At 37.6% G+C, this 27,456-nt stretch overlaps 1 protein-coding gene and 1 long non-coding RNA gene across 3 annotated transcripts in view; one reads left to right on the forward strand and one right to left on the reverse strand.

Annotated features, from left to right (window-relative positions):
* Positions 1-1,965: 1,965 nt before the first annotated feature.
* CIBAR1 (CBY1 interacting BAR domain containing 1) lies at positions 1,966-26,045 on the reverse strand. Of its 2 annotated transcripts, XM_031439317.2 has the most exons (9): positions 25,900-26,045; positions 25,170-25,404; positions 22,855-22,923; positions 21,805-21,906; positions 19,737-19,742; positions 18,428-18,532; positions 9,641-9,754; positions 4,768-4,887; positions 1,966-3,086 (listed from the first exon to the last, which is right to left on the reverse strand). In XM_031439317.2, exons 1-9 carry the CDS (start codon positions 25,923-25,925, stop codon positions 2,997-2,999), a joined length of 867 nt encoding a protein of 288 aa, XP_031295177.1. In that variant the 5' UTR covers positions 25,926-26,045; the 3' UTR covers positions 1,966-2,996. The 2 variants fall into 2 exon arrangements, with proteins under 2 accessions (XP_031295177.1, XP_031295176.1); XM_031439316.2 differs by lacking the exon at positions 9,641-9,754.
* A 136-nt stretch (positions 26,046-26,181) lies between these two features.
* The window catches only part of LOC116148891 (uncharacterized), a 128,443-nt gene continuing 127,168 nt past the window's right edge, over positions 26,182-27,456 (forward strand). The window contains exon 1 of the long non-coding RNA XR_004132466.2: positions 26,182-26,424. This is a non-coding gene — a long non-coding RNA (uncharacterized LOC116148891). The remainder of the gene's footprint in view (positions 26,425-27,456) is intronic.

Below are 27,456 nucleotides of genomic sequence, written 5' to 3' on the forward strand. Positions count from 1 at the left end.
GATTTAGGTATTTCCCACACTGAGCAAATAAAAAAAAAAAGTTGAGTTTATATAGTTCAGTCATTTAATGTAGTAATAGGGTCTTGCAGAGGTGGAATACTTTGTTAGTACTTAGCCAGTTTGTACAGTAAGTATTTTGGAATAATCTCCAGTGATTTAAAGAAGTCTAAAAAAAGCCACCTGAAGTTTCTGTGTTTGTTTTTAATTATATCCTGCTTGCTAGTAGAATGAATAAACTGGTAAATTTGGTTTAAAAAAACACATCATTATGGCTCTTGAAACTAGTAAGCTTATAAGCAGCTAGGGGAATGAGAAACTTAACATCTGAACGAAGCGCAAGGAACAAAACAGGAAGAAATTATATTTTAAAATGCTCAGAAATTATATAGATGGTTTATTTGATTAGTTTTCTTAAGGAATGTGTTGGAAGACAAAAACGCTTCTCAAATACATATCAATAAAAGCTAACATGAAGCTTATAGTGTATCAGTTAATACGGAACTACTCAGTTTAGGCTGGGGTGGGAATGGTGGTGGTAGATAAGAGGCTAACACAATAGTAAACACAGGACACAGGCTTTGTATTCTGATTGTAAAATTAATGGATTGATATGAATAGTTAATTTTACTCCATAATCTTCAGTTTAATATATATTTTAAAACTTTTTTTAAAATAAAAAGTTTATTATAGAACTCTGGCTTCCACTAGTTGGGAACCATTTTTGCACATCTCTTGCCAACTCTGCCTGCAGTGGTATGTTGATGACTTAAACTGGACATGGTAGGAGTATTTATACCATGAAAACTGGTAAATACAGCAAATCCAGGCATTTTCCACCTCAGAAAGCCAGTTTACCAGCACACCACCAGTCTCCAACACATAAAAGAAAATGATGTACTAAATCCTTACATACCCATCGCCCAACTTCCAACAATTGTCATCTCGGCCAGATTGGTTTCTTACTAGATATGCTGGGTATTCTAGTGGCATATTGGTTCTCCAGTTTAAAACCCAGTGGCATTTTAATTCTCTTAAAGCCAAACATTTTTGTCTCACAGGTATCTGAAAAATAGAGATTATGTATAGAAAGTAAACTTAATCCCACAATCAAGAGATAGATAAGCATCATATTAGGAGTGCAGAGTTTATCACTTACTGAGAACATGCTCAAGAGCAGTGGCTCTTGGTACATATATCACCTATTAAGCAGTGACCCTCTCACCTCCATCTTTGTATTATTAGCTAATGTTTATTGAACTTTAATAGATCCTGTATGTTTATGATCTGTAATCGTATATAAACTAACTATATCATTTAGTCCCAATAACCGTAATAAACCTATTCTGGAGATAAGGAATGGAGGCAGTTAACTAGAGAGTCAAATAACTAGTCAAGTGGGTTGCCTTTTTTTTTTTTTAAACAAGGAAGCTAAAAGAGGTTTTTACATTTTTAAAGATTACATAAGTAACTAATAGCTTTGATTGTCTCCACTCAAATTGTAAAAATGTTGACTGTAACCCTTTAAAAAGTGTGCCAACCTATGTCTGATCTAAAAGAAACAATTTTACACTGAAAGTATTACATATAATATTCTCGTCTTAGAATTTTTTTGACGTACGCAGACTGTACATTGTATATCAGAATTAATCTGCTGATTGCTTTATATATCAGGCACTGTTTTAACTTTACAATAGGGCAACTGATGCTCAAGAGAAGTTGAATTGTGATTGTAAGCAGCAAGAGAAATTACTGTAACCCTGTTTTTTTTCCCAGCAACAACACTAAGTTTAAATACTGCGAAAAGAACAATGCAGTGATATCCTCAGTTTCTTAAGAATACCAGCTTATTTACAGTTTTAAAATGTTACGAATTTCTTACTTAAAAAGTACTAAAGTATTTTAACACTTAGAACTATTTTTAGGAAGCAGTGCTTTAAGAACAGAACCACGAATAACAAAGTCAAAAAAGCTTTCTAGAAAGTCTTTATTTTTCTGTTATGAATAATTGCTTTTTGTGGTTATCCCAAATAATTTTATAAATTTCCTAACTTTTATATGCCTCACTGGGATCCATAAAATAACAAAAGTACAGTTCCCCATCCCAAAGAAGTAAAAGCATCAGATGTGCTGAAAGGCTCTGATTAAATGTTCTATATTTTCAGGAGTAAGAGTGACTATATACTCTTCTGTTGACTAGATGGTAGTTTGGTAAAATTTGTATAGAATTTTTACTGATTTATGATTTTCCATGATGTTTTTTAGGGCAACAGTCCACCAGATTACAGCTTTCCAAAAGTTGTACTACCATGTATAATGCGTTAGTGCGACGACGGTTCGTTTTAAAACCAGAATCAAGCTGAATGTAGCTTTTTAAAGCTAAAATTTATGCTTTGAGCGTGTGTGTGTGTTAAACACTGACATCCTAGTGTCCCGTTACTGTTATTCAAGAGTGATTACACTTTTGTCGAAAAGTAAATTTACGTATCAAATAATGAAAATTTAGGTTGTAGTAAAAGTGACAAGAAAGGTGAAAAAAAAAAGGAAACTTGTCTTTTTGATTAAAGCTTTATGGAATAGAATTTGTATTTAATCAGAACAACTGTCTAGGACCCTTTTCTGGTGATGCAAGCATGGTGTCAACCTAAAAGGAACAAGTGGAATTGTTAGACCTTTTGTTTTTTTAATCTACCTAACTATTGCAACCTCAACTAGGTAGAGTGTATTAATAAATAATTTTTAAATACATAACATTTTTTTTAATGAAACCTATACAAAAAGATCACATGCTGCTAGACAGTATGTTGAAATGACTGTAATGTTTTTAAAAAACCTTCATTTTTGGTCAGCATAAATTTCCTTTAATTATTTTTCCATTTCCAGTAGGATTTCATTTTGAGGTTAAATGTATCAAGCCAGTATAAAGTTTTACAGTTTAGTAATTCTGGATTCCGTATCATTTAAGATGAAAATGGAAATGCAAAGTTTACTTAAGAAAATTAATTTTCTTCTTCTGTAACATCTAAGTCTTCATCCTCTTCATCATCATCATCTGTTTGTTGATCCCTCCTTAGTCGACAGGTGGATACCTGTTAAAAGTTAACATATTTTAAAAAAAATACTAACTTAAAAATATTTTTACATGTTTGGTATCTTTTTAATATGCCCTGATAGAGAAGGGCATATACAACAAATAGTTCAGAAAAATGTCCATAAATAATAATTTTTAGTAATGAAAATTCCTGATGAATTTAAGGTTTGAAATAGTCACAAAGTTTTTTGCATTTATTTATCATGTTATTTTTTTGAATAAAAACGTGAAATTAGCCACTTGATCCAGTTAGTCATTTGGATACCAGTAACATAAAATACTTTCTGAGAAAAGTATATTCTAAGTATATTATGAAGGTCAAAAATATTTGAGGTTAAACAATTCTTAGTTCACAAAAAAAAAGAATTTGGGAATCATGAAAAAAGGATGGCAAAGACACGAGAATATTTCAACTAGGCAGCTGAAATACTAAACTTTAAAAATAGTATGATTTAAATGGAATGAATTGTGAATCTGAATTCAACACTTGGCTTTAAGTCCTGACTGCTGCCACTGCTGAAAAGTCTTCAAACTTTTACCTCCTAGGGCACATTTGGCAATGTTTGGAGATGCTGTTGATTGTCACAGCTGGGTGTGTGTGTGTTTGTTACTGGCATCCTGTGAGTAGACGCTAGGGTTGCAGCTGAATATCTTTACTGTGCACAGAACGGTACTACTGCTCCCCACATCCTCCCTTGCCAAATCATCTGTCTCAAAGTCAAAAGTGCTGAGGTCAAGAAGCCCTGGGATTATGTGTTCTAAAATGCTACATAGATCTTGGCTAACTTAGGTGACATTATTAGCTCTAAACAGTCAATTTTTTACGTGCTTTATTTAATACACAAATTTGTGGAATTTATGTGCAAGGCACTTAGTGCTAGAATAATAAAAATGTAATTTGGTTAGAGAGAGAGATGCATAAATAAAAAGCAGCAAATAAATGTTTAGAGGAGAATCAAATGAAAATAGAAGGTATTGGGTCAAATTTACCTAAAAGTTGTATTTGGAAAATACTTTGCTCAATTTTAAATTCTGAAGGCTAGATACGAAAAAGGCCATAGCTCTCTGAAGCAGGAATTGGCAAGCTATAGCCCAGTTTGTCTCCTGTTTTTGGAAATAAAATTTTATTACAACCCACTTTGATTTGTTACTGTTTTGTTTATGGCTGCTCTTAGTTGGGGCAGACACCAACTGGCCCGCAAAACCTGGTATTTTCTCTGGCCCCTTAAAAAGGTGGTTGACCCCTCCCTGTTCTAGATAGCAGGTAACTCAGGCTTTCTGGATATGGAAGAAAAGAGAAAATTGACTCTTTATCTAAAGATATGTGCTTCTGGATCTATGATAGTGTTCAGCAAAAGATAATTTCTAGTAAGCTGTGATTGGGGGATTTAAACGCAAAGTGGTTTGATTTTAGAATCTGTGCTCTTTATATTATACCAGAGGACAAATCTTGATTAGCATTCTGTCCTTTCCACCTCTGCTCCCAAATGTTCTGCTTTAGAGAGTAGTATTTGCTACAGATAATACAAGAAAAAACAGATTCGCAGCTACTGTAATCTGTTCTTTTACACGAGAGGGTAAGTTATATGAAGTCGTATGGCTTAAGGGAAACACTCTTAGTACGGAACAGTTCCAAAGGCAACAGCTCAAATTCCTTTAAATTACGGTTTCTAGCTCACCTGTCCTGTTCCAGATACACACTTAGCGGACAGTGATCTCTGAAGAGGTGACTTTGAATTTGCTCTCACAATATCTAAACGAGATGAATAATCTGGTGGATACAGAGAATTTCGGAAAACCTGTTGCAATGATACAACAACATTATAAAATGGATACTAAACAATGGAAATCTAGACAGTTCCCCTTATTTAAGAATTTTTTAAAGCAACCCCCTGACAAAGTTTTACTTAATTGTAAATTTAGAACAAATCAAACAAATACAAAAATGTTTTAAGTTGAAAGATGAAAGTTAAAAAGTTCTGTTAAGCCAGGTAGGATGATGATGGGTCCTGGAACAATCACTTGAGAGCTTTTGTTGGGGAAACATCAAAAGTTCCTGCCTTCAAAGAGTAACCCAATGCGGAGACTAAGTCACACCTTTGATTCTTTCTGTTCTACCTAGCCTCAGCTCTTTTTTTATCAGTTTAACTTCATTGCAGTACTTTCACAGAACATCACAGGAGAGTAAACTGGTGCCACTATAATTTATTGGATTCCAGTCTCAGAATCTAGAATGCCATTGCTGGTCAGTTTCTTCTTTTGAGCAGTAGTTCTGAATCTTAGCACGCTCTTCACCTTCCCTGTCTGTGTCTTTCCCTGTCCCACCATTTCTGTAACACACAGACTAGAAGGTAAGTCTGTCAGGTGTGAATTTCTTCACATTCCCTCCCTTTTTCCTCAGTTCTTCATGGCATTCTTTTCCTTTTTTAAAGCAAATGTCATTACTCTCTCCAAGGTGCATTTTCCCTTTAGCCAAAACTTCAACGAACAAATTTTCTTCCTCCACAGATTTTCTCCTCCAGAAAACTAGCTCAAGATCCATTAAAAAAAAAAAACCTACTTCAAGGTATAACTTTACTTTTTAAGAAACTTCTCAAGCACTCCGCTTCATCTCATTTGTCAGCAAACCACTATTAGGCTTTCCCCTGCCACCGAAATTGCTCTTGCCATAAACCACCGAAGTTGTCTTTTTGTCTTCATTGTAACTGACCTCGTCCTGAAACTTCTTCCCCTTGCGCGCCATCACTCAACTCTTTGCAAGTCCTAGCTGCCCTTTTTCTTCACAGCTCCTTTTCTACTTACACCTGAAACATGTTTAAAGGGTTTCCCTTAGGCCGCTCTCCCATTTTTGACACCCTTCTCTCAAGATCTCTCTATCTTATCAGTGTTTAATGGCTCCCCTTACACCAATTCCCTGTCGACTCTGACAGCAATGTGCATGCTCCCCACTACCTTCTGTTCAAGACCTGCACTATCCAGTATAATTATTTTGAGATGGTGGAAATGCTCGCTGTTCTGTGCTGTCCAAAAAGGCCACATGTGGCTACTGGGCCCTTGAAATGTGGTTTATATGACTGAAGAACCACATTTTTAATTACAGTTTAACCTTAAATAGTCACATGTTTCTAGTGGCTACTGTATTGGATGGTGTAGCTCCAGACCCACCTTCACAATGAAAGACGTCACCACACACTTGGACCCAGCTAGAAGCCTGGTCTCCAGTCAGTGCCTCCGTCTGTTCATACTCCCAGTACAGCTTTTATCTCACTGTTCCGTAACTGCGTATCTGTCTCCACAACTAGTTTTAAGTTCCTCTAGAGCAAGGAGCCTTGTTTTATCTTTGCAACTCCTTCCAGCTTAAGACAGTGATCTGATAAATGAATGATGTTAACATGACCTTAATCCTGGTGTTTTGAGAAAAGGAGACCCAAACGAGGGGATGTCTACACATTTCTTTAAACCTTAATGAAATGCAGGACACAGAAGGAATCAAGGGATGAAGTGTAACACAAGAGGTGAGGCTTGTGTTTTAGGGCAAGTCAGGCATGCCAGTCAGGTCTTAATAGGTTACTGAGGACCTGATTATATTCTGGCGCAGACGTGGAGCCTGGCTTACTGGTACGATGCCAAGACTGGGTGACTCAGTTCACTGGTATCTGGAAGAAATATATGTTCGTTGGAACGAGGTTTGTTTTTTAGCTTTTCTAGCAAAGATAGAGTGGGAAATGTAAAATGATATATGAGCCTTGGGATAAAAGTCTAAACCAGTTAAAATTAATCTCTTATTGCCAAATTATAGGCTTACAGGAATATTCGTTTATTGGCAATAATGCATTTTCCAATATGGTCCAAGATCTCTTCTAGGAGTGAGTCTCAAGATCTGAATACGCTCTGAAGTGAATGCACAGAGGTGATTTTTTGAAGGGTAAAGTGGGCTTGACAATACTTTTTATGTGAAGAACAAATCAGGTAAGATGGATGGTTTCCTGATATAACTAGATGCACACAGTCAGCTGCCGCCAAAATTATCAGCTCTCAGAGAGCAAGGGCTGCTCCCTAAGAACAGCAAGCTATTTCTCTGTCTTCTGCATATTTGCTCTACTTGTTTCCAAGGAACTTAAAGGATCCTTCCTCTTCTTGGTACCTGTTTGATGTAATCACACCCTGCTGGTCGTGTACAGCTCTCCCCAGGCTGCTCTCCTCTCCTTTTCACAGTTTCTGTGTAGCATCACAGTGATAGCTTCTGCCTGCAGTTCACTTGGGCCTCAGGACCTTTGTATAATCTATTTATTTATCTGCATTTTCTGCCTGAAAGTTGTTGCCAGGTATCCTACTCATCCCTCAGACTTCTGATTAAGAAATCTTTCTCTGATTCCCCAGGCTGCTGAGAACCCTCCATCACATACACTCACAGCACACGTTTTTTCTATATGGGACTGGTCGCATTATAAAATCTAAAGGGTTACACAGTATTTTTCTTTTTCTCTTAATGTCTGAACTCCTTTTAGGTTTCTGCTTTTTGACAACTTGGACCAATTCTTAACATATAATGCTAAATCCTCAGCGCTTACAGTGGTCCCTGGCATGTAACAAGTGCTCAACAAACAGCTGCTAAATGTACATTTTATGAGGTAAACACCGTTAAGTCTCTTCATTTTAGAGATGAGGAAGCTGAAGCATGAAGAAGGTAACTTGCTCAACTGCCCCATTAGAAAGTGCCCCATCAAAAACCCACCTCCCACACCGCCCTGATACCTTGTGTTTTTAATGAATCCTACAAGCTGCCTAGCTAGCTGATGAAGAACGGTGGTAAGAGAAGTGATAAAGGAAGTGGGGTGACAAAAAGGATATCTAGGACCTCTGGAATGAGACGGAAAATCTTGGGGTCCAAAGGGCTTGAAGGAACTTTTAGTGAGAAATGTACTGGGTCAAGGGTATTAGGAAAAGGAGAATTAAAATACTTGTAAAGGGGACTCCAGTCTTGCACAAAAGTGGGGGCTCAGTTTTGAACCTGCCATTCAATGAAGTGTTGTTTTTTGCAGGAAACAGTTCATGGCACTCACCCAGAACCCGACGTCTGGCAGTGCAGTGTAAAGAGGGCAGAAACACTATGTCTCTGGTCAGACTTCAGGGTGTGGCTCCCAGCTGTTACCTATCGGCCATGGGATCCTCTGGGAAGTGCCTTAGCCTTACTGTGCCTCAGTTTTCTCATCCATAGAAATGAGGGCAGTAAGTACTTTTATTAAAAAGTTGATGGGAGGATTAAAATAATAGAATTAAAATGCATAGATCAGCAGGTGGTTCAAAGCAATCACAATATAAACATTTGCTATTTTATTTTACAAATGACCAATAGAAACCCTTGATAATCTATATTTTTAAAAAATAAGGTATAGAAAGGAGTGAAAATTAAGAAACCTGAGCTTTAGTATTTCAAGGGAATAGACACATAGGAAGCCATCTACTGACAAACAGTAAATAGAAATGATCCTGTATGTGTAACGGATGTAAAACTGAGACCTGATTTTGGTACAGGAAAACATACCCACACACCAAAAGATGTACCTCCCTTCACTGTAGCCAAGCTATAATCTGGTTTTACTGAATTCAAGTTTCTTGGAACCAGTGGAGTAGTGGGAAGAGAATGCCCAGGGGATCTCTTTATAGATATTTAAGTTAGTTAAAAAAAAAATAAAGCAAAAGAAAAGCCGGGAGAGTCTTCAAAATTATCAAATGACAGACACTCAAATTCAAGTATCGTGAGTACATGTCCTTTCTCACTCCTAGAGATACATGTAGAGATAAATGGACAAAATACGTCTTGAATATTTTATCTGTTTCAGCAAAAACACTTTGCCTTTCTTTCTGTCTTTTCGGAGGTGAGACTGTAGGACATTTACCCTTCAGATGAGCTCACTGAAGCCAGTCTTTGATATTTAATTGCTCTAATGTTAGTTGGCCAGTCAGATTTGTTTGCATTTAACTATCAGCATGACACAGGCTTACTTACCAACCTACATTTATTTCATCACTTGCTGATTAAGTCACACAAAACTAATTAGAAGCCAGATTCTGCTATTTACTAGCTAAGTGGCTGTGGGCAAGTTAAGTTTCTAAAAGCCTTTAAACCTGTAAAAGGAGAGTAACAGTACCTACCTCACAGGACTGTGCAGGGGTGAGTGAGAAAATGCATGCAGAGCCCTGGGTACTGTGCACGGCATAAACACTCAGATGTTCGCTCAAATCAATTAATGTTATTTTTAGCACCTTAAGTAACTTAGATCACTAGTCAAGATGATACATTATTTTGTGTAATGACTTTATTTCTCTTATATTTTACTAACTATTAATAAATTAACTGTTGGAACTTTACCATGGTTAATTTGAAAACTTAAATAGAAAATCATAAAATTTCAGCTATTTGGAACTGTATACAATAACATATAAACCACTGTAGTGTTCTAATTTAAAATATTTTTACCCAAACTCTAATGCTTTTTTAAACATTTCCATATCAGTAGAAGAACTGAGCTTAGACACACATAGTCCTACCTCTAAATCTTCTTCTTCATCAATCTTTTGTATATTTTGGTAGGCAGCAGTGTAGACCTCTAAAGCTTTGCCGTGAAATAACATCTCGATAGTGATAAATTCTGAAAATATAGTCTAAAAAAGTAAAGATTTGAATTTAAACAATCATATAAACAGCTTTGTGAATTTAGTGAATTTATTCCTTACTGTAGCCATCACATTTTATGAAATACAGAGGTATCTGTTTTTCCACAGGGCAAATGACGTACAAAAGATTAACTAGAATAAAAATAGTTGCAAAGATTTTTTGCAACAAAACCTTCAAGAGACACAAAATACTTCCTATTTCACCATTTACTTCCCTCTTATTTTTAGTCTCTTCTATCAGATATTTGTGATATAAAAAAATCTAAAATGAACGTCATTACGTATTGTTGCCGAGTACCTGTATTAGATAAAGCAAGCAGTTCAGTGCTGGAGCTGTCATTTTAGCAACTCCAAATGATGTTTAAAAGAACGTTTTTAGACAAAAATTGTATTCCATCATATTTCTGCCTGTGTGTTACCTGTACTCTCCAATAACCACAAAGGGATCACTTGGTGGTAATGACACGCCTACTGCTGATACCGGCACCTTCCATTTGCACAGAGCTTCCAGCTTACAGATAGATGCCGTGCCCACTGCTGCGGGCCGCTGGAATGCCAGGACTCGGGTCCGGTTCGGCAGGCTCACAGCGCTTACTCATGGGCCTGTGCTGCTCTTGCTGGAGCCAGCCGTCTCCTTCACAGACACACAGCGCAGGCAAACCGTGACCATGATGACAACCCACACAAGGAAGCCCATAAACAAAGAGAATGATCTAAGCAGGGGTGAGATCATTGGCAGGAAGGGGAAGTATACAAACCAGAGAAGTTGTTGATAAAATAGGATCTTATTCTTTTGTTAATTATCTTGTCCCTTATCAAGATAAAAAAACAAAACAAAACAAACAAAAAAAAAAACCCAGAGCATTAATGTAGAGAGAAGCGGGCAGAATAAGAATAGGACAGAAAATACTCAAGCATTGTTCTTAAAGGGGGAAGACAGAAGACGTGAGTTAGGTGAGAAGGCGACAATCAAATACCCATTTCCCTTCACTCCTGCTCTCCTGTGTTTAGCCACCCAGATAGGAGCGGTCCTGCACCTTGAAGATTGCTATACAGATATCCCTCAGTGTCCTGTGATCTTTTTTTTCCCTCTCTGATCTCTATTCTTAAGGATTAAAAAACACTTAAGGGAATACTGACAGGCTTCTGACTGCTACTCAATGGAAACAGATCTACAGTTGAAAGTATCCGTTCTGAGCTGCCAAGCACATACATCAGTCTAACTGCAAAACTGGTCTCTGGGATAAGAGACTTTTAACTGTGACTGACAGTGACCTTTACTGTCACTTCATACAGGTCACAGAGGGCTCTGGTATACTGGACTGGCAACTGACTTGTAACTCTGGACTTCTAACTTCTAATTCTCACCAAGAATCTCCAGATACCCAGAAACACCTTAGAGGTAGAATGGCTTCTGACTGGGGCTGGGACTTCTCTTACTTGTCATTGTCAGCCTTCCTAAGATAGCTGGGCTAGCCAGAAAGTGAGGGATTAAACTTAAATCACTTGAATGAGTTGGGTATTATTCCTATTTTTAAGTAATTTTACAAATGGACTTTCTAAATCTTTAATAGACTGTCACATTATTTATAACTAGTGAAATCCAAACATTTACAGCCTTATTACACCTAGATCAGTAGGTTTAGGCTTAATTCAAATCTATTCCACTGTGGTAAATTTGAGGAATATGCAAAAAAACTGAAAATAATTTAAAATATTTTTCAAAAATTTGAATATAGTTATTCCTGATGGCCAAAATCTCTGAATGTGATGTTATTTCTGAACTAACATAATTTTTAAGTGGCATTTGTAGGAGTTACATTCCCTTTAGCTCATAAGTAAGCCCTGAAAAACATGTAGATGCCTGTCACTGAAGAACAATGTATTATTTCTGCTTATCCACAATCTGTGATAAGAGAATCTACTGTGCTCTTACTTCAAAAGACAGTGATCAACCTTAAGTCTGTTAGCATTTTCTAGGCTCACAGTTCAGTTTCAATTAATGATAAAAAGCATTTTATGAAGTATCTTTAATCAATAAATGGCTACTATTTACTATTTGGAAGGTGAGGGGAAATCACTCTCAAGCTTTGTGATACTTTGGTTTAATCCTTTATGGTCTGACCTTTTATTTCTTGACAAAACCTATATTATACACCTGTATAAGATGGGAAAGGCCTTGTTAACTTTTTATACTGTTGATCACAGTGATGGAGAATCAGTGGCATTGCTAAGCTAGTATCCTAGACTTGGAATTTTTGACTCAAGAGCCTGCAGATTATTACAGAGGAGTGTTATATCCCTGAATATAGTGACGAGGGAAAACTATCAGTTATATTCTTTTTTTTTTCCCAGTAGAATTTCATAAAACATTGGAAAATAGGCAAAAAGGAAGATAGCAAGGAACAGAAGAGTTAGATGACAAGTGGTATAAGAAAGAACATGAAAAGCATATGTTTTTGAAATAAAATAGTTTCAGTGAGTCACCAGAGGGTGGTAGAACTTTCTAGGACCCAATCATATTTAGAAATAATTTTTCTCAAATAAATACAGCTTTCAATGATCTCATGTAATCTTATCTGAAATGAGTCAGTTTGGTCATGAACAGAGGCATCAATGAGTTACTTTTTATTTCCCCTTTTCAATTTTATTTTGTGTGACCAGAAGGCCATTTGGGTGCATACTTAATTTTTACTGGTGAGGGGTGGAGGAGCTAACGTGAAATCCTCTACCATCCGCAAGTGTTCTGCAAAGCAGGACAGCACAGTCGTTAAGAATATGGGCTCTGGATTAAGGTAAACCTGGGTTCACATCATGAGTGAAACAAATAAACTGTGTAATATTAAGCAGTTTGTCTGTTCTTTCCCCTTATTTTCCTCATCTGTACAATGGGGAAGACAACAGTATCAACGTCATGAATTTCAGGATTAAATGCAGTCCAAGAAAGCTATATAGCATGGTCACTGACTGGCTTAAGTAACTGCTCAACCCAAGTTAGCTGTTTTTACTGTTCAAGAAGTAAACCAGCTAAGTTAGAAATTGCTCCTTATCCCAACGTTAAAGCCTCCATCTGGTTTAATTAGCAAGCAGGATATATAACAAAGTCATAAAAGGTCTTGTTAACATTTCTGGCAAATAAAGGGGAAATGACAGCTCTCCGGAGTAGTGGCTATTCCATAAATGATGTAGGAGAACTTTCTATCCATTTGAAAACAGTAGTTATTATCTTTAGACATCTACCTCATCCCATATGCAAAATACAACTGCATAAAAGAACATATTTAACGTATTTTAAAAAGTCATATAAATACTGGAAGAAAATACAAGCAAACAATTATATAATCTTGGGGATGAAAACACCTTCCTAAGCATGACACCAAGGCAGAGATCAAAACGGAGAAGACCAACAGACCTGGCAGCAAAAATGAGTCTTTAAAGTGGCAAAAATTTTCGTAATAAGCAACAAAATGGGAAAATACACTTGTAACATTTTTCCTTCAGTATAATGGGTTAACTTTTCTCAGTATAAAGAACTTTTACAAATTAATAAGAAAAATGCCAATAGTTAATAAAAATGTAGGCTAAGGACAAGTGTAATTTAGTAAAGAAATAAAATGTGTCAGTAAATATGTAACAAAGCACTCTGCCTCAACAGGAGTAATTGCAAATTAAGATGATACTGAATTTTTTACCTGTCAGATTTGCTATTATGAAAAATACTGCTACTTATCATTGTTACATGGGGGTGCTCATGTTAAGGCTTTGTAGAAATAAACTGTTAAAGTTTTGTGGGCAGAAGTTTAAAAACAGCTATCCAAATTTGAAGTGCGTTAAGTTCTTTGAATCAGAAATGCCACTTCTAGTAATTTATCCCCAAAGAAAAACTGGACCAGCAAAAAGGCTGATGTTTAATGATTCAATGAAATCTGTAATTGAAAAATAATCTAGATGTCCATCAATAAGGGCTGGTTAAATAAACTAATATATTTATATAGCAAAATACTATGAGGATAGCAAACAGGGCAACATGTATCTTTGTTTTTTAGCACAAATATGTCCATGATATATTAAATTTTGGAAAGAGATGCTACATATAGTATCCCATTTAAACATAACTGTATAGGGGTAATAACATACTACCTTTCTCAGGATGTTGTGAGGAGGAAATGAGTTAATCCATATAAAATGTTTAGAATGTGTAACACAGTTAATGTCTAAGAAATACTTGTTGTTATTACCATATATCTTGTGTACATTTCATAGAGAAAAGTAGGAGGATACAAAACAAAATGCTAATTATTTCTGAATAGTGGCATTACTACATTTTCCTCAATTTTATGAAAAAAAATTCATGATGATTTTATATTTATAAGAAAAATAAAGCTCTAAAAATTAAGTTTTGGAAATGTTTCTTGCTCATGGCAGCTTTGCCACCACTACTGAATTCCTGTTCCTGTTTGTCTCAGGAATGACCTCTGGTTATGGTCCTTTTCTTAAGTCTAGAATTCCCTTGATGCCGTGTAACTGGTAACTTTTCCTATTACACGGGAAACAAATAGGACTGTGATTTTTTTCTTCCACGTTCTATACAATTAAGTTCATACCAACCTTCCTCAGAAAGACAAATTCTTTGCCTATGAAATCTATGGAGACTTGAAAAGTCTCTTCCTGACAACTGTGCTGCCTTGCTAATTAAAGCTGCTGCCAAAATTCAGATGGACTTGTTGATCAAACCCCACCTTGAACACAATTACTACAGCGCCGAGCAGTACTCACTACTGCTTATCATGTCTGCCCGCAGGGAAGTGAGAGGAGGAGCCTGGGGTCTAACCTTATCTGAAGCAGTAGCTATAGCAGGTGACAATGAGAATGTTCTATGTCTGTTTCTCCCACAATCTGAGTGGCATCAATAATTTTGACTTTCTAAGAATTTGTTTACTTTGAAAATTAAACATGGCAATATCTGAATATTGTTTTTATTAGAAATAAGGGGGCAGTAATGTAACCCTTTTTGATTGATTTTTGAGGCTTTTGGTATGGGATTTATGCCTGTCTCTTAAACAAAAGATCTCAAGTAAGGCCTAACTTGGAAGAGGAACAATTTGACGGTAAGGAGAAAAGACATACAGAATGGAGAGTCAGAACCCTAACAGATTCTGGTGCTGATCTCTGGAACTCATATTACTGGGAGTTCGCTAGACTTGTGTGCATCTGTATTAAAAATGCACATTTTCACAGATGATATGATCTTGTATGTAGAAAATCTTAAGGAATCTGCAAAAAACTATCAGAGCTAATAAATGAGTTCTGCAAGGTTGCAAGACAGAAGATCAGTATGCAAAAATCAATTACATTTCTGTGCTTTTGCAATGAACAATCTGAGATGAAATTAAATAAACAATTTCATTTACGATAGCATCAATAATTATAAAATACTTAGCAAAACTTATTCTCTGAAAATTACAAACATTGTCAAAAGAAATTAAGGATGATTTAAGTAAACGGAAAAACATCCCATGTTCATGGATTGGAAGAATAATCTTAAGATGGCATTACTCCCCAAACTGATCTATAGATTTGATGCAATCCCTATCAGAGTCCCAGCTGACTTACAGAAACTGACAAGTTGGTTCTAAAATCTGTACTGAATTGAAACAGTGACAATAGCCAAAACAGTCTAAAAAAAGAACAAAGTAGAACGCTCACACCCTGATTTTAAAACTTAACTACAAAGCACTCTTAATTAATTGAGACAGCCTGGTACTGGCATCAGGTTAGACATATAGATCAGTAAAAGAGAAGCAAAACCATGTTAACTGATTTTCAACAAGAGTATGAAGAATATGGGGAAAGAACAATCCTTTCCACAAACGGTGCTGGAACAACTGGGTAGTCACATGCAAAAGAGTGAAGTTTAACCTTCAGTTAACATGATAACACAAAAATTAAATGGAACTATAAAAGTATCACTGTGAGAAGAGAACAATGATAAACCTTTATGATCTCAGATTTGGCAATGGATTCTTAGATATGACACTAAAAGCACAAACAACGGAAGAAAAAATAAACTTGACATCATCAAAATTAAAAAGTTTTGTGCCTCAAGGGACACCATCAAAATAGTGAAAAGAACTCACAGAATATAAGAAAATAACTGCAAAACATGTATCTGATAAGGGATTTGTATCCAGACTATATAAAGAACTCTTATAACACCAATAAGAAAAAGACGACCCAATTGAAGTAAAAGCTGAGGATCTGAACAGACATTTTTTCAAGGAAGATAAACATATGGCCAATAAGCACCAGCAGGGAAATGCAAATCAAAACAACAGTGATACCACTCTACACCCACTAAGATGGGTCTGATGAAAAAGTCTGATGAACAAGTATTGGTGAGGGGGCAGAGAAACTGGAACCCTCATATACTGCTGGTGGGAATGCACAATGGTGCAGCCACTTGGAAAACAGTCTGGCAGTTTCTCACATAATTAAAGATAGAGTTACTGTATGAACCAGCAGTTCAACTAGGTATACGGTTGAACTGAAATTAAAAGAAATATCCAAGAGAATTGAAAATATATCTATGCAAAAACTTACATGAATATTTACATTAATCATAATAGCCAAAAGGTAGAAACGGTCCCAAAGTCCATCAACTGATGAAAAGATAAAATGTGTTACTATCCATACAATGGGACATTATTCAGCCACAAAAAGGAGTGAGATACCGATACATCCTGCAATAGATAAACCTTGAAAGCATGCTAAGTGAAATAAGCCAGTTACAAAACAACAAGTATTTGATGATTCCATTCATGTGAAATGTATGTTCAGAACAGCCAAATTCAGAGACATGAGTTTAGTGATACTTGTTTAGGCCTGGGGTGTGGGCTGGGGAGCAGGGAGATAAAAGTTAACGTGTACAAGGGCTCACTCTGATGTCATAAAAGTGTTCTAAAATCGACTGATGATGGCTGCACATACCTGAACACACTAAAAACCACTGATCTGTACATTTTAAAAGGATGAATTGTACGGTATATGAATTATCTTTCTCCATTTTTTAAAAAGTAGGTTTTTTCTTGTCTCCCTTTTTTGGTGTCACCACAGAACTTCCCTCTTCCAGGGGCATGATACAGTGGGCAAAGAGGAAAGCTTGGAAGCCCTTTCGTCTCTGTGCACCGTGCAGTCCCTTCCTTCATGTCCTACTGCTTCAGGAAATCCCAGGTAGCAGGAATCGCAGCTGGGAATTCTACACTCACTGTCTCTGCCCCAGTTTTGTAACTGGTGATGCTCATGGCAGAGTTGGCCAGCATGCAGGTGGAACACTGAACTGAGCCCAAAGATCAGAGATATGGATTGCCACGTGAAAAAGAGGAGACCGCAGGCATGAGGAACGGTGGTAGAGCAAGGACTCAGACCCCTAGTCACTAAAGAAGCAATGAATCGGGCATCCCCCACAAGTCTACAATCTCATTTTTCAGATTAAAGCTAATGATCTAAATCTTCCTTTCTCCCGCAGTTTAAGAGAGGATGTCAGCAACTGTAACACATGATGCTGTCCCACCTCAGTAGAAGGGTTTGTCTCAGGGCAGCCTCCTGAGGAGCGCTGTGTGTAGCGATCTACCACTACACAGCAGAGTGCGGACTGAATTGAGAGGCTTAACATTTTTTTTGATCTTCAGGACCAAACTAGACCTTTGAGCCTGGCTGTCAGAAAAATCAAAAGTTCTGAAGTCCTTTGAAATTATGATAGGAAATTTTAAAAAAAAGGGCAAATGAAGGCTGTTTCATGGATTACAGAGAGGAATGATTAAGTGGCAGAAAATGCTTATTTTACTGATAAGAACCTAACTTTTGAAAGCAGGATGTTTTCTTTGTTACTAGTTGTAAAGTGACAAAAAAGTTTTCTTTAAAGGTTGTTCCAGGAAAATTTGCAGTGGGCCAAAAAGGCACCTTAGGGGACTTGTATTAAAGAATACAACATGGTCACAAGCAATCTTCCAAATCTTTCCAGGATGCCTAGGTCACTGAAGACCTGCTCAAGGGCCTGATTCTGAGGTTTCAGATGTACTGATATGTTGCAATAAGGCAGTTCTCCTTGTGACACTGCATCGTGGTGGCTGCAAGTTTATGTGGTCAGCTACTCTTACACTGTTCATTTATTTGATAATATGTAGGTATTAGAAAGTTTTATGATATAAAATTAATGATAGTGTATTATGACGGAAAGCACAGATTTTTAAAATACATAATTGGTTCACTGTTCAGACTTTGGGCTATGACACTTAAGGTAAGTTACTTACTATCTCTGTTTAACTTTTTTACGTAATATATGGATACCACCACCTTGCTTTCATGGGACTAAAAGATAATTTACGTAAAGTGACTAGAACGGTGCCTGCTACATAAAAACATAATAAATGTTAATTTCCTTCAATTAAATAATATTTGTGATGACATTTGAGTATCTGGCCTCTGGTTGGGGATGTAGCCCCTTTCATATCCCATTGTTTCCGTAAGAAAATAACATATATTTTTGTTTATATCTTTTTCAAACAAACTATGGCCCCCCAAAATCAGTAATTTAAATTGTCATAAATTTAAATTAAAAAAAATTAGAAAATATATTTTGAACCTTAACAGTTACTTTGTTACCTTTATATCCTTTATTTTCTGCTTTTCAAAATTGTCAATCGTTTCCTCTAGATGCCGGGTCGTTCGGGTAGCATCCATCGTAGCTCTCTGTAATTCGGTTTCTGCCTATAAAAGTATCCCCCAACCAAAGATACAAAACAAATCAAGTCAGAATCCATTCAACTGAGTACAATGGTAATGTTACCAGTGCAGTATTGGCTTTCTGCCATAAATCACTCAAAAATATATTTTACCACATAAAATAATATGATCTATATGATAAGCACATGCAGAATAAAGAACTTAAAATCTATTTGGTGACATGATTCATGATCTCAAACAAAAGAAAACAAAATTCCTTCCCTTTCTTCATACAAAACCATTTTTTCCCCTATATCACCCTTGGATGATTTAGTGTAAAACAGTTTTCTGTATTTTCCACTGCTTTCACCTGTTTCACTGTCTCTGCCATTTATTATACTCTGCTTTTCCTTCTCACTGTCTCTCTCCCCTTTAACCCTTTCTCCCCCAAAAGACCTGTGACTTAAGTATTTTCAGTGTTCTAGTTCTTCAAATGCATGAAATGTTTCTAGTTCTGTAATATTCTAATCATGTAGAATATATACTATGAATGTTTATTTCAGCATGGGGTTTCTATTTGTGTATTATTCTTACAAGTTAACAATATTATAGTGTTACTATTTCGTTAGTCCTTATTACAAAAAATAAATATACATATATACAGATAACTAGTAAGTTAGATGACAGGTCTAATGCTTTCCTTCAAAGTACTCATACTATCTAGATCTGTCAGCAATGACTGCCACTATCCACATGTAGCTATCTGCATTTAAATTAATTAAAATTAAATGAAAATTTAAAAACTGGTTACTCTAGTTGCATTTCAAGAGCTCAACAGCCATGTATATAGCTAGCGGCTCCCGAACTTAAAGTGCAGAACACTTCCAGTCTAATCATGTATTTCTCTTTAAAAAAGCATCTCTTAAGGACAACAGTTGCCCAAAAATATTTTTAAATGTTTTGTTAAACAGTAATGAAGACATTTTAAAAAACATGGCCCAATTTTCTAATTAAATTATTTCTAATAATTTTTTATTTCCTACGCTTGTATTATGTTTCCTCAAAAGTGTCACATCATCATTTAGTTAATCCATGGGAAAAATCTGCAGCGGTAACCAAAGTTTTGTCGCGCATAATGTTATGACATTTAAGCCTTTGCTATCCTTTTCAAGAAAATGCATAAATTGAAAATAAGTAAAAGGGTTTTACTATAGGGATCCATCTCTTGACACATCACTTTATTACCCACCTGTGACTGAAGTTTTTCATAAAGGAAAAAATACATTTCAAAGAGAATAATTTCCTCCAATAAATTAAAATCATATGCTCTTATAGAGTTCTATACTTGCAATTATATTGTACTTTTATTATAACTATATTGAGTATAATATAGAGTAAATATAATATAGAGTAAATAACTCTTTCAACTAGGTTATTTCAGATACACAGTCTCAAGAAACTCAGCATTTAAAACCTTCACATACACCTCTGTGTGTGTATATCTGCTACATACACTGTACAGTTTTTTAAAAACCATGCAAACTTAACTTTTAATCATAACCAGTAATCAAAAATAATTCTCAATATTACTGGTATTGGGATTTTTAAAAGTGCAGCTTCATCACAGGAAATTCTAGAGTAAAACAGAGCTCCTCTGAAAGTTTATTAGTATGAAAACATTTCCAGCAGTTATTTGATGTGCGTTAACCTTTATCTAACGAGAATTGTCATGCAAACTGTTTTTCTAATATTGTTTATTACATATGACTCATGAAATTCTTTACTGTAACTACTTACTTTTGACTCCTGTCTTTTCCCTCCCCATTTATTGACAGTTTCATTTTAAAATGTAGAAGGATAGGTTGAGTTGGCCAAGCTAGGAAAGAGTAGGGAGGCAGAAGTCACAGCTGGGATGTGAGCCTCTTCATCTACCACCCGCCAGCAAGTACTGTTCGTTTCTTAAAGTCTCAAATCCTTTCACTCCGCATAGCAATTTCCCCTCTGTGAGCACACAGACCTACTTCATCTGTGGTATAAGACTGCCTCCTCCACAGCAGAGCATCGAAGTCAGAAACATCTCTGTCTTAGGAACAGATTCATTTCTGCTTCGAGAGTCCATACTAATACCCCTGAATCAATTGTACCAACCGCTCAGGACTGCAGATGTGACATTTTTTTCTGCCTTTATGTACTCTACTCTTCCAAACAAAACAAAACAAAATTTTGACCTCTGGCTTGATTCTGAAAAACTGATGATATCCCCTAGCCCCTGCCTCGGTCCACGGCTGTCAGTTTTCCAGCATTCTCTGGTCTGTCCGACCTGCTTAAAACCCAGACTCTCTCACCTCCAGTTTGTAGACCTTAGGCTTCAACTACTGTCCAGATGTTCTGTCCCAGCCTCTGGTGGGCAGTCCCAGCCCTGTGGCTGTCCATTTTTGTTACAAGGTTGGGCATATGTACCTTTGGTCCAGAGGAAGGAGGACCAGGCTACTGGCATAGCCCCAAATCACTGCTCAAGAGATTCCCCTCAGAAATGGTGGTGGTCTGGAACCTCACATGTCCCCAAAGAGCCACTCCCATGTGGTTTCTGGCCAAGGTGGGTAGGAAAACCTTAAGGAAGTAGGAAGGAGACATTCAAGAAGGAATAAGAAAAAGAGGCAGCGGGCGAAGTTACACAATTGCACCCATCCCAGTTGCCGGCAATCAGCCAGGCAGTATTTTCTATTCTTTTGTTTAGTTATGAACAAAGCACATTCTAGTTTAAGAAATGATCATTCTTAATAGAAGAACCTTGTTACAGCAGACACTCCTATCTAGATCTCTTTATGTCTAGCTGTTGACCCAAATTATACCCTTGAATCTCCTGGAGAACTTTGGCTGGAAGTGTTGCTGAAGATGAAAGGAATTTTACCAGGGAAAAAAATTATTTTTCCTTCTTTTTATTAAACGCAGGGCTGACAGGGCATTGATATATTAGGATTAATGATAGATCTTTAATTTTATAATTAATATTTAGCTATCATGTGAAAAATCTTAGAATTTTGTATGTATTGTTTATAAAAACATCTGCATTTGTGAATTTTATTTTTTGAATATCTATCATGGAAAACAACATAAGGCCTGAATTAGGCTGTGTATGCTCTTTAAAATGAGCTAATTTCCATTGTAAGAAGTTGTAAATGCATGTGCTTCTTTTCAAGCTTTCTATTCACATTCTTTGCACATTTAAAAGCAGAAATGCATAATTTCTATGCATATTTATTTTTATACTGCATACCCTACAACATATTTTTTAAAGACCAAAACTCAAAGGATACAATAACGTGCCGATCAGATGGGTTTCGCTGACGTGTTCTTTCTAACTGAGTTAACTGTTTTGCTTCTCGATTCCTTGCTGTTAATGTTGCTTTGAGGTCATCCTGCAAAGAGGCATTTTTTTTTGTTAGTGAAAATCTCTGATTTAAGAGATAAAACACATACTTCTCTGTTTTAAGAATGGAAGAATGCTCCTTGTTTGATCCAGACATCACTACCACAGGAACATGACTACTGCATGATCAGCGTGTCTGTGTCCTAGACTGTGTAAGTGTGTGTGTTTAGTATTCTTTTAAATAATGACACAATTTCAGTGGGAAACTATAAATAAATACACACACAGCTTTGAGTGTGGTGGTAGTTACTTGTGCACATACCTTTGTTAAAACTCAATGAACTCAGTGAAAAAATTCAAATGAAAACAAGAATTTCATTACATGTAAATTATACCTCAATAAAGTTGATTTAAAACACAGAATTTTGGTAACATAATGTACACCATGCTGACTAGAATTAGTAACACTACTGCATTCTGGAAGTTGCTGCAAGAGTAGACCTTAAAAGTTCTCATCACAAGAAAAACATTTTTGTGACTATGTATTGTGACAGATGTTAATCAGACTTACTGTGATCATTTCACAATATTTACAAATAATTGAATTATGTTGTACACGTGAAGCTAATATAATGTTATGTCAATTATACCTCAAAAGAATGAAATTTTGTCACACTTATTTTATTGCCCGCTTTAAAACAAAAGTACACTTACATTAAGTTAGTAAAATAATTTGTGTCCATGACTATAAATATTAAATATTTTAAAGTTTCCATAATAAACCAAATGATGCTTTATGATGCTACAGTAGTATACTTAGTAAGTGCAATAAAAATACTTCATTATTCTCAAAGTTGTAAGAAGTAACACTTTAGAGCATGTAAAAAGCATGACTAAACACAATTCTGTAGCTTTTATTAAAAGGACAGTTACTGGAAACCTCGTATGTTTTGCCAGAATAGCTAATAATAGTAGGAAAAAAAAAGAATTTACTTACTCGTTTCATTCTTACAATGGTTCCATAAGCTTTCAAAGGTTCAACTACTTTGGCTTCAAGTCTTTCAACCTATTGAAAATTATTATAAAATATAACTGAAAAGAAACACAGACATATCAAAGTTTAAATTCTGAAATAAAACTTGTGCTTTCTAACTTGAACATAGTGCACAGATTACTATATAGATTAACATTTAAAAATTTTTAAATTAAAATGTCACAGTTACCTTTATAAATGAAGGAATAGTCACCAGAGATTGATGACCCAGAATCTGAACTCAAACAGTAAAAACTGTTAAGCTGTCCAGTAACAATAAAAGCTTTTGGGCAAGTTTTAAGACATCTCAGATTTTATTACAACTACCACTTTCAGTGTGTTTAGCAGAGTGATGGGTGTTTTACACGCATTATATCTGAAATGTAACAGCCCAACTTTCCAGGTAAGAAAATTGAAGCTGAAAAATATAGCATACTGGAAACATTTAAAGCAATACAATCCTCAAAAGCAAAAAGGCCTAGAGACTACCACGGTATTAGCTGCATTTCTTTTTTTTTTTTATGGGAAGCCATTTGTAAATTATCAAATCTTAGAGAACAAGATAAATGATCTCAGTGTTGCTGAGCTGTCACACTGTATGGTTGATCTCTCTTTTATTTAGAATTAAAATCTTAAGCATTGCAATTTTTATCACATTTTGAGTAATTCGTCCTTTTCTTACAGCATTAGCAGAAGGCACTAAAGAAATGGATTTTTTTAAAGGCGAGTATATAAACACAGCATAAGAGAAATGACTGCTGGACATTAAAATTGTCTTTTTCAGGGTAGGTAATACAAGATGACATGTATTTAATTGTTTAAAATGAACATGTGTTACTTTCGTAACAGGGAAAAGGCTTCTGCTGACGATTCATGTCTATACAATGAGTGAGTATGTATCACTTCATACTGATTTTTGTTTAGTTTCAATAAACAAATATGAGGGTCTCATTTTTAAAGATTTTAGGAAAATGAAGATCAAGTTCTCATTGAGCATTTAAATATCAGGAATCCTGAAATCAAAACCATGAATATTCAGGGTAATTTATACCATTTCAAATAATCCATACAGTGATTACTCAGTGTAAGGATTATCCAAGTCTTTTTTTCTGTTCTCCTGTTTGGAGCCTACCTTCTTGTTCACTGTTCATTACCACCTCCACCATTTGGTAAGCAAGGGAAATAAAAAGGAGGACAATTGTAAATCAGTTCACTTTGCTATTTGATAAATAGCATAAAGGTATTCTAGAAAAGGGCACTGAAATCATTACCTAATGTGAGATTTTAGGATTATCTGTGAGTATAAATTATTTTTGAAACAGTAAGTTCCCAGTTGTGTATAACTGATAGCTGCTTGTTCATTATAGAAGAGACATCATATGACAAGAACTCAACATTTCCCCCTCAAAGCACCCCTAAATGTAATTACTATGCAAATTTCTGTATGATCAGCAGTTACAGGTTCAAAAAGATCATTATCTTCTTTTTGTTTTTGAGGGTTTTTTTTTTTTTTGGATAACTGAAATTTATGTTTTAAGGCTTTTAAAAAAAGACCAAAAGCACTGATGAGGAAAGTACAGGGGAAGCAATGCAGCTCTAACTTGGCAATTTCTGACAAGTTAAACCTGCGTTTTGAATCCTAATAATATAATAAATATATAATAATAAATATAAGTGAAAGTGCTTATGACGTATTAAAGTAAATGGGTTTTCAGCGGGAGAACAATCACACCACCTTCTTCCCTCCCCGGCCTCAAAACAAAAAACTACAAAATTTCACTACTAGTTTGATGCATAATATAAATCAGTGCTCTTTTTTTTCCCCCTTTCAATGAAACACTGGCCAACTTTCCAGAGCATGAAAGCTGTAGCAAAGCTCTCTTGTCCATTTATTACTTATTCACTCGCTTTACCACTCCCAACATCTTCCATCTCCAGACATACTTTAAAATATTCTTACCTGCGCACAAGACACAAGTCATGTTCCTTTTCTTCCCAAGGTTACTAGTTTACTATGCCCTGTAAATAGCCACCCCTTGGCCAAAAGTTGGCAAATGAAGTGGGGAAATTCAGGACTTCAAGACTCCCTAGAGTTTAGTTTGAAAACAGCAAAATCACAGGAAGCTTCCCTTTAATAGACTCACAGAAACGTTACCGACATGAAAATGTACGTTTATGTGTGTTCGCCGCTGCAGCTGGGCAGATTACACGTCTTCACGGCTCCTTCATCCACTACGTCAGGGCCCATTCCTAACAACGACGCGGACCTCACTCCCTACCTCTGCTTGGCGGTAATCCTGAAGTTTGGCAAACTCGTCAGCAAAGTTTTTCAGGCCCTGCTTTAAATGTGGGGTCTCTGTGGAGGCATACACGTTGATTTCATTCACCAGGAGGTCTGCTTTGTCTCGCAGTCTGGCAGTTTTCCGCACATAAGCAGCAAAGATTTGGCACAGCTCTCCAAAATGCTTCTCCACGTTTGTGACAGCATCTTGCAGTTGTCTGGTTTGAGCGTCCCTAGAGAAAAAGGTGACACAAAAAGCAAATCATTCTCCTCTGGGATGTGATGGCTTCATCTTTTCGTTCATTTGGTATGCCAACATTCCCGGCCACTTCTCCAGCTTTGAAGGCGCAACCCTTCAAAGATCCCGCCACCTCCCAAGGCGGATGCCCCTGCTCTAGGTCCCCATTCCCGGCCTGGCCCCTGCATCCCACGGTGCAGGCGCATGAAGAGGCCCGTCTCTGGCCCGCGGTGGCGCTGCGCTGGGGCTGCTGGGGGCTGCGCGGCCTGGACGCCCGGCTGCCCCCAGGAGTCTGCACCGCCCGCGGCAGGGCGGCGGCCGGAGCCCGGGCAGCGTGGAGGGGCGGCCTCTGGGGTCCGCCGCAGCCCATGGGGTGGGCCCCAGAGCGCGGCGGGGCCGGTGCAGGCCCCCGGCCCAGGGCCGGAATTCGGCGCAGAGGCCCCACGGAGAGAGGCTCCACAACCCCCCGCCGGGGCCCCGGAACTGTTACCGGTTTTCCAAGCTGCGCCTCAACATCTTGCCTCGCGCGCGGCCGGAGACCCCTGGGCAGAGGCCCAACGAGAGGGGGGGCAGAGGCCCAACGAGGGGGGCTCCGAGGCGCCCTGGCGAGCGCTGGGGGCGCGAGCCGCCGCCGGGAGCCCGAGCGCCCGAGAGCCCGCCCCGCGCGCCGCCGCGCAGGCCCCGGCGTTTCCACGGCAACGCGGCGCGCGCCCCCGCGCTCGGGGCCCGCGTCCGGGAGCGCGGCGAGGGCGCGGCGGCGAGGGCGAGCAGGGGGACCCCGGCGCCGACCCGCTGGGGGTCCAGCCGTGCGCCGCCGCCCGCTGCGAGGGTCTGGAGAGTGGCGGAGGCGGGGCCGCTGCGGGGCCTTCCCTTCCGCCGCAGAGCCCCGCTCCCAAAGTCCTGTGCCCGGCCTCACACACCGGACGGCGAGCAAAGCGGGGAAAGCCAGTCGGCCAGCAACTGGGAGGGAAACTAAGCCGGGCGCCGGCGGGCTCCAGCCTCTGCTTCTGCCGCGGTGAGTCCTGGCGCACATGCCCAGCCTCTGTGTTGAGTCTGAGAATGTGGGCTCTTGGAAGAGCAGTGCTTTCTGCCTCATTTGTAGCTTTTCACTTATTCAGCAAATACCGAATCTCCCTTTGTGGAAAAGATAATGTTAGACACTGAGAATGATGCAAAGATAAACACCCACCACCCCCTACCACCCTCAGAGTGGAGGGCCTTAGAGTTTGATGCGGCGACAGGCACTGAAGACGGAAGGGCATACCCCGAGATCAATAACAAACAGGAGACTGCGCTTCGTTTGCCTCTGAAAACCCACGTCATTGGCCTTTGCTTGTGCTCCTCTTACAAGTAAACACCATTAGGGCTACATCTACGCTTTATTCCTCTCAAGCACCCTCTTGTAAAAGGGAACCCTCCTACCCTGTTCGTGGGAATCTAATTTGGTGCAGCCACTATGGAAAACAGTATGGAGGTTCCTTTAAAAACTAAACAGGGTTTCTCTATGACCCAGCAATCCCACTCCTGCACATACATCTGGAGAAAGCTCTAATTCAAAAAGATACATGCACCCAATGTTCATAGCAGCACTGCTTACAATATCCAAGACAAGGAAGCAACCTAAATGTCCATCAACAGATGAGTGGATAAAGAAGATGTGGAATGGAATACTACTCAGCCATTAAAAAGAATGAAATAATGCCTTTTGCAGCAACCTGGCTTCACCCAGAGATTACTATACTAAGTTAAGTAAATCAAACAGAGAAAGACAAATATCATATGATATCACTTACATGAGGAATATTAACAAAATGATACAAATGAACTTATTTACAAAACAAAAATAGGCCAGCTGACATAGAAAACAAATTTATGGTTACCAAAGAAGAAAGGGGGTTGGGGTGGGATAAATTAGGAGTTTGGGATGAACAGATGGACAGTACTATATATAAAACAGATAAACAACAAGGACCTACTGTATAGCACAGGGAACTATATTCAATATCTTGTAATAACCTATGACGTGTAATGGAAAAGAATCTATATA

The sequence above is a fragment of the Camelus dromedarius genome, chromosome 20 (assembly GCF_036321535.1).
Source record: "Camelus dromedarius isolate mCamDro1 chromosome 20, mCamDro1.pat, whole genome shotgun sequence".
In the NCBI taxonomy this organism is placed as follows: domain Eukaryota; kingdom Metazoa; phylum Chordata; class Mammalia; order Artiodactyla; family Camelidae; genus Camelus; species Camelus dromedarius.

Coding starts and splice junctions, on each gene's coding strand:
- CIBAR1 (XM_031439317.2), bottom strand. CDS start 25,925: ATGTTGAGGCGCAGCTTGGAAAACCG. Junction 9,755..18,427: donor AGAAAATAAAGGATATAAAG/GTAACAAAGTAA, acceptor TTACTTTTTTAG/ACTATATTTTCAGAATTTAT. Junction 3,087..4,767: donor GTGTATCTGGAACAGGACAG/GTGAGCTAGAAA, acceptor AACTTTTAACAG/GTATCCACCTGTCGACTAAG.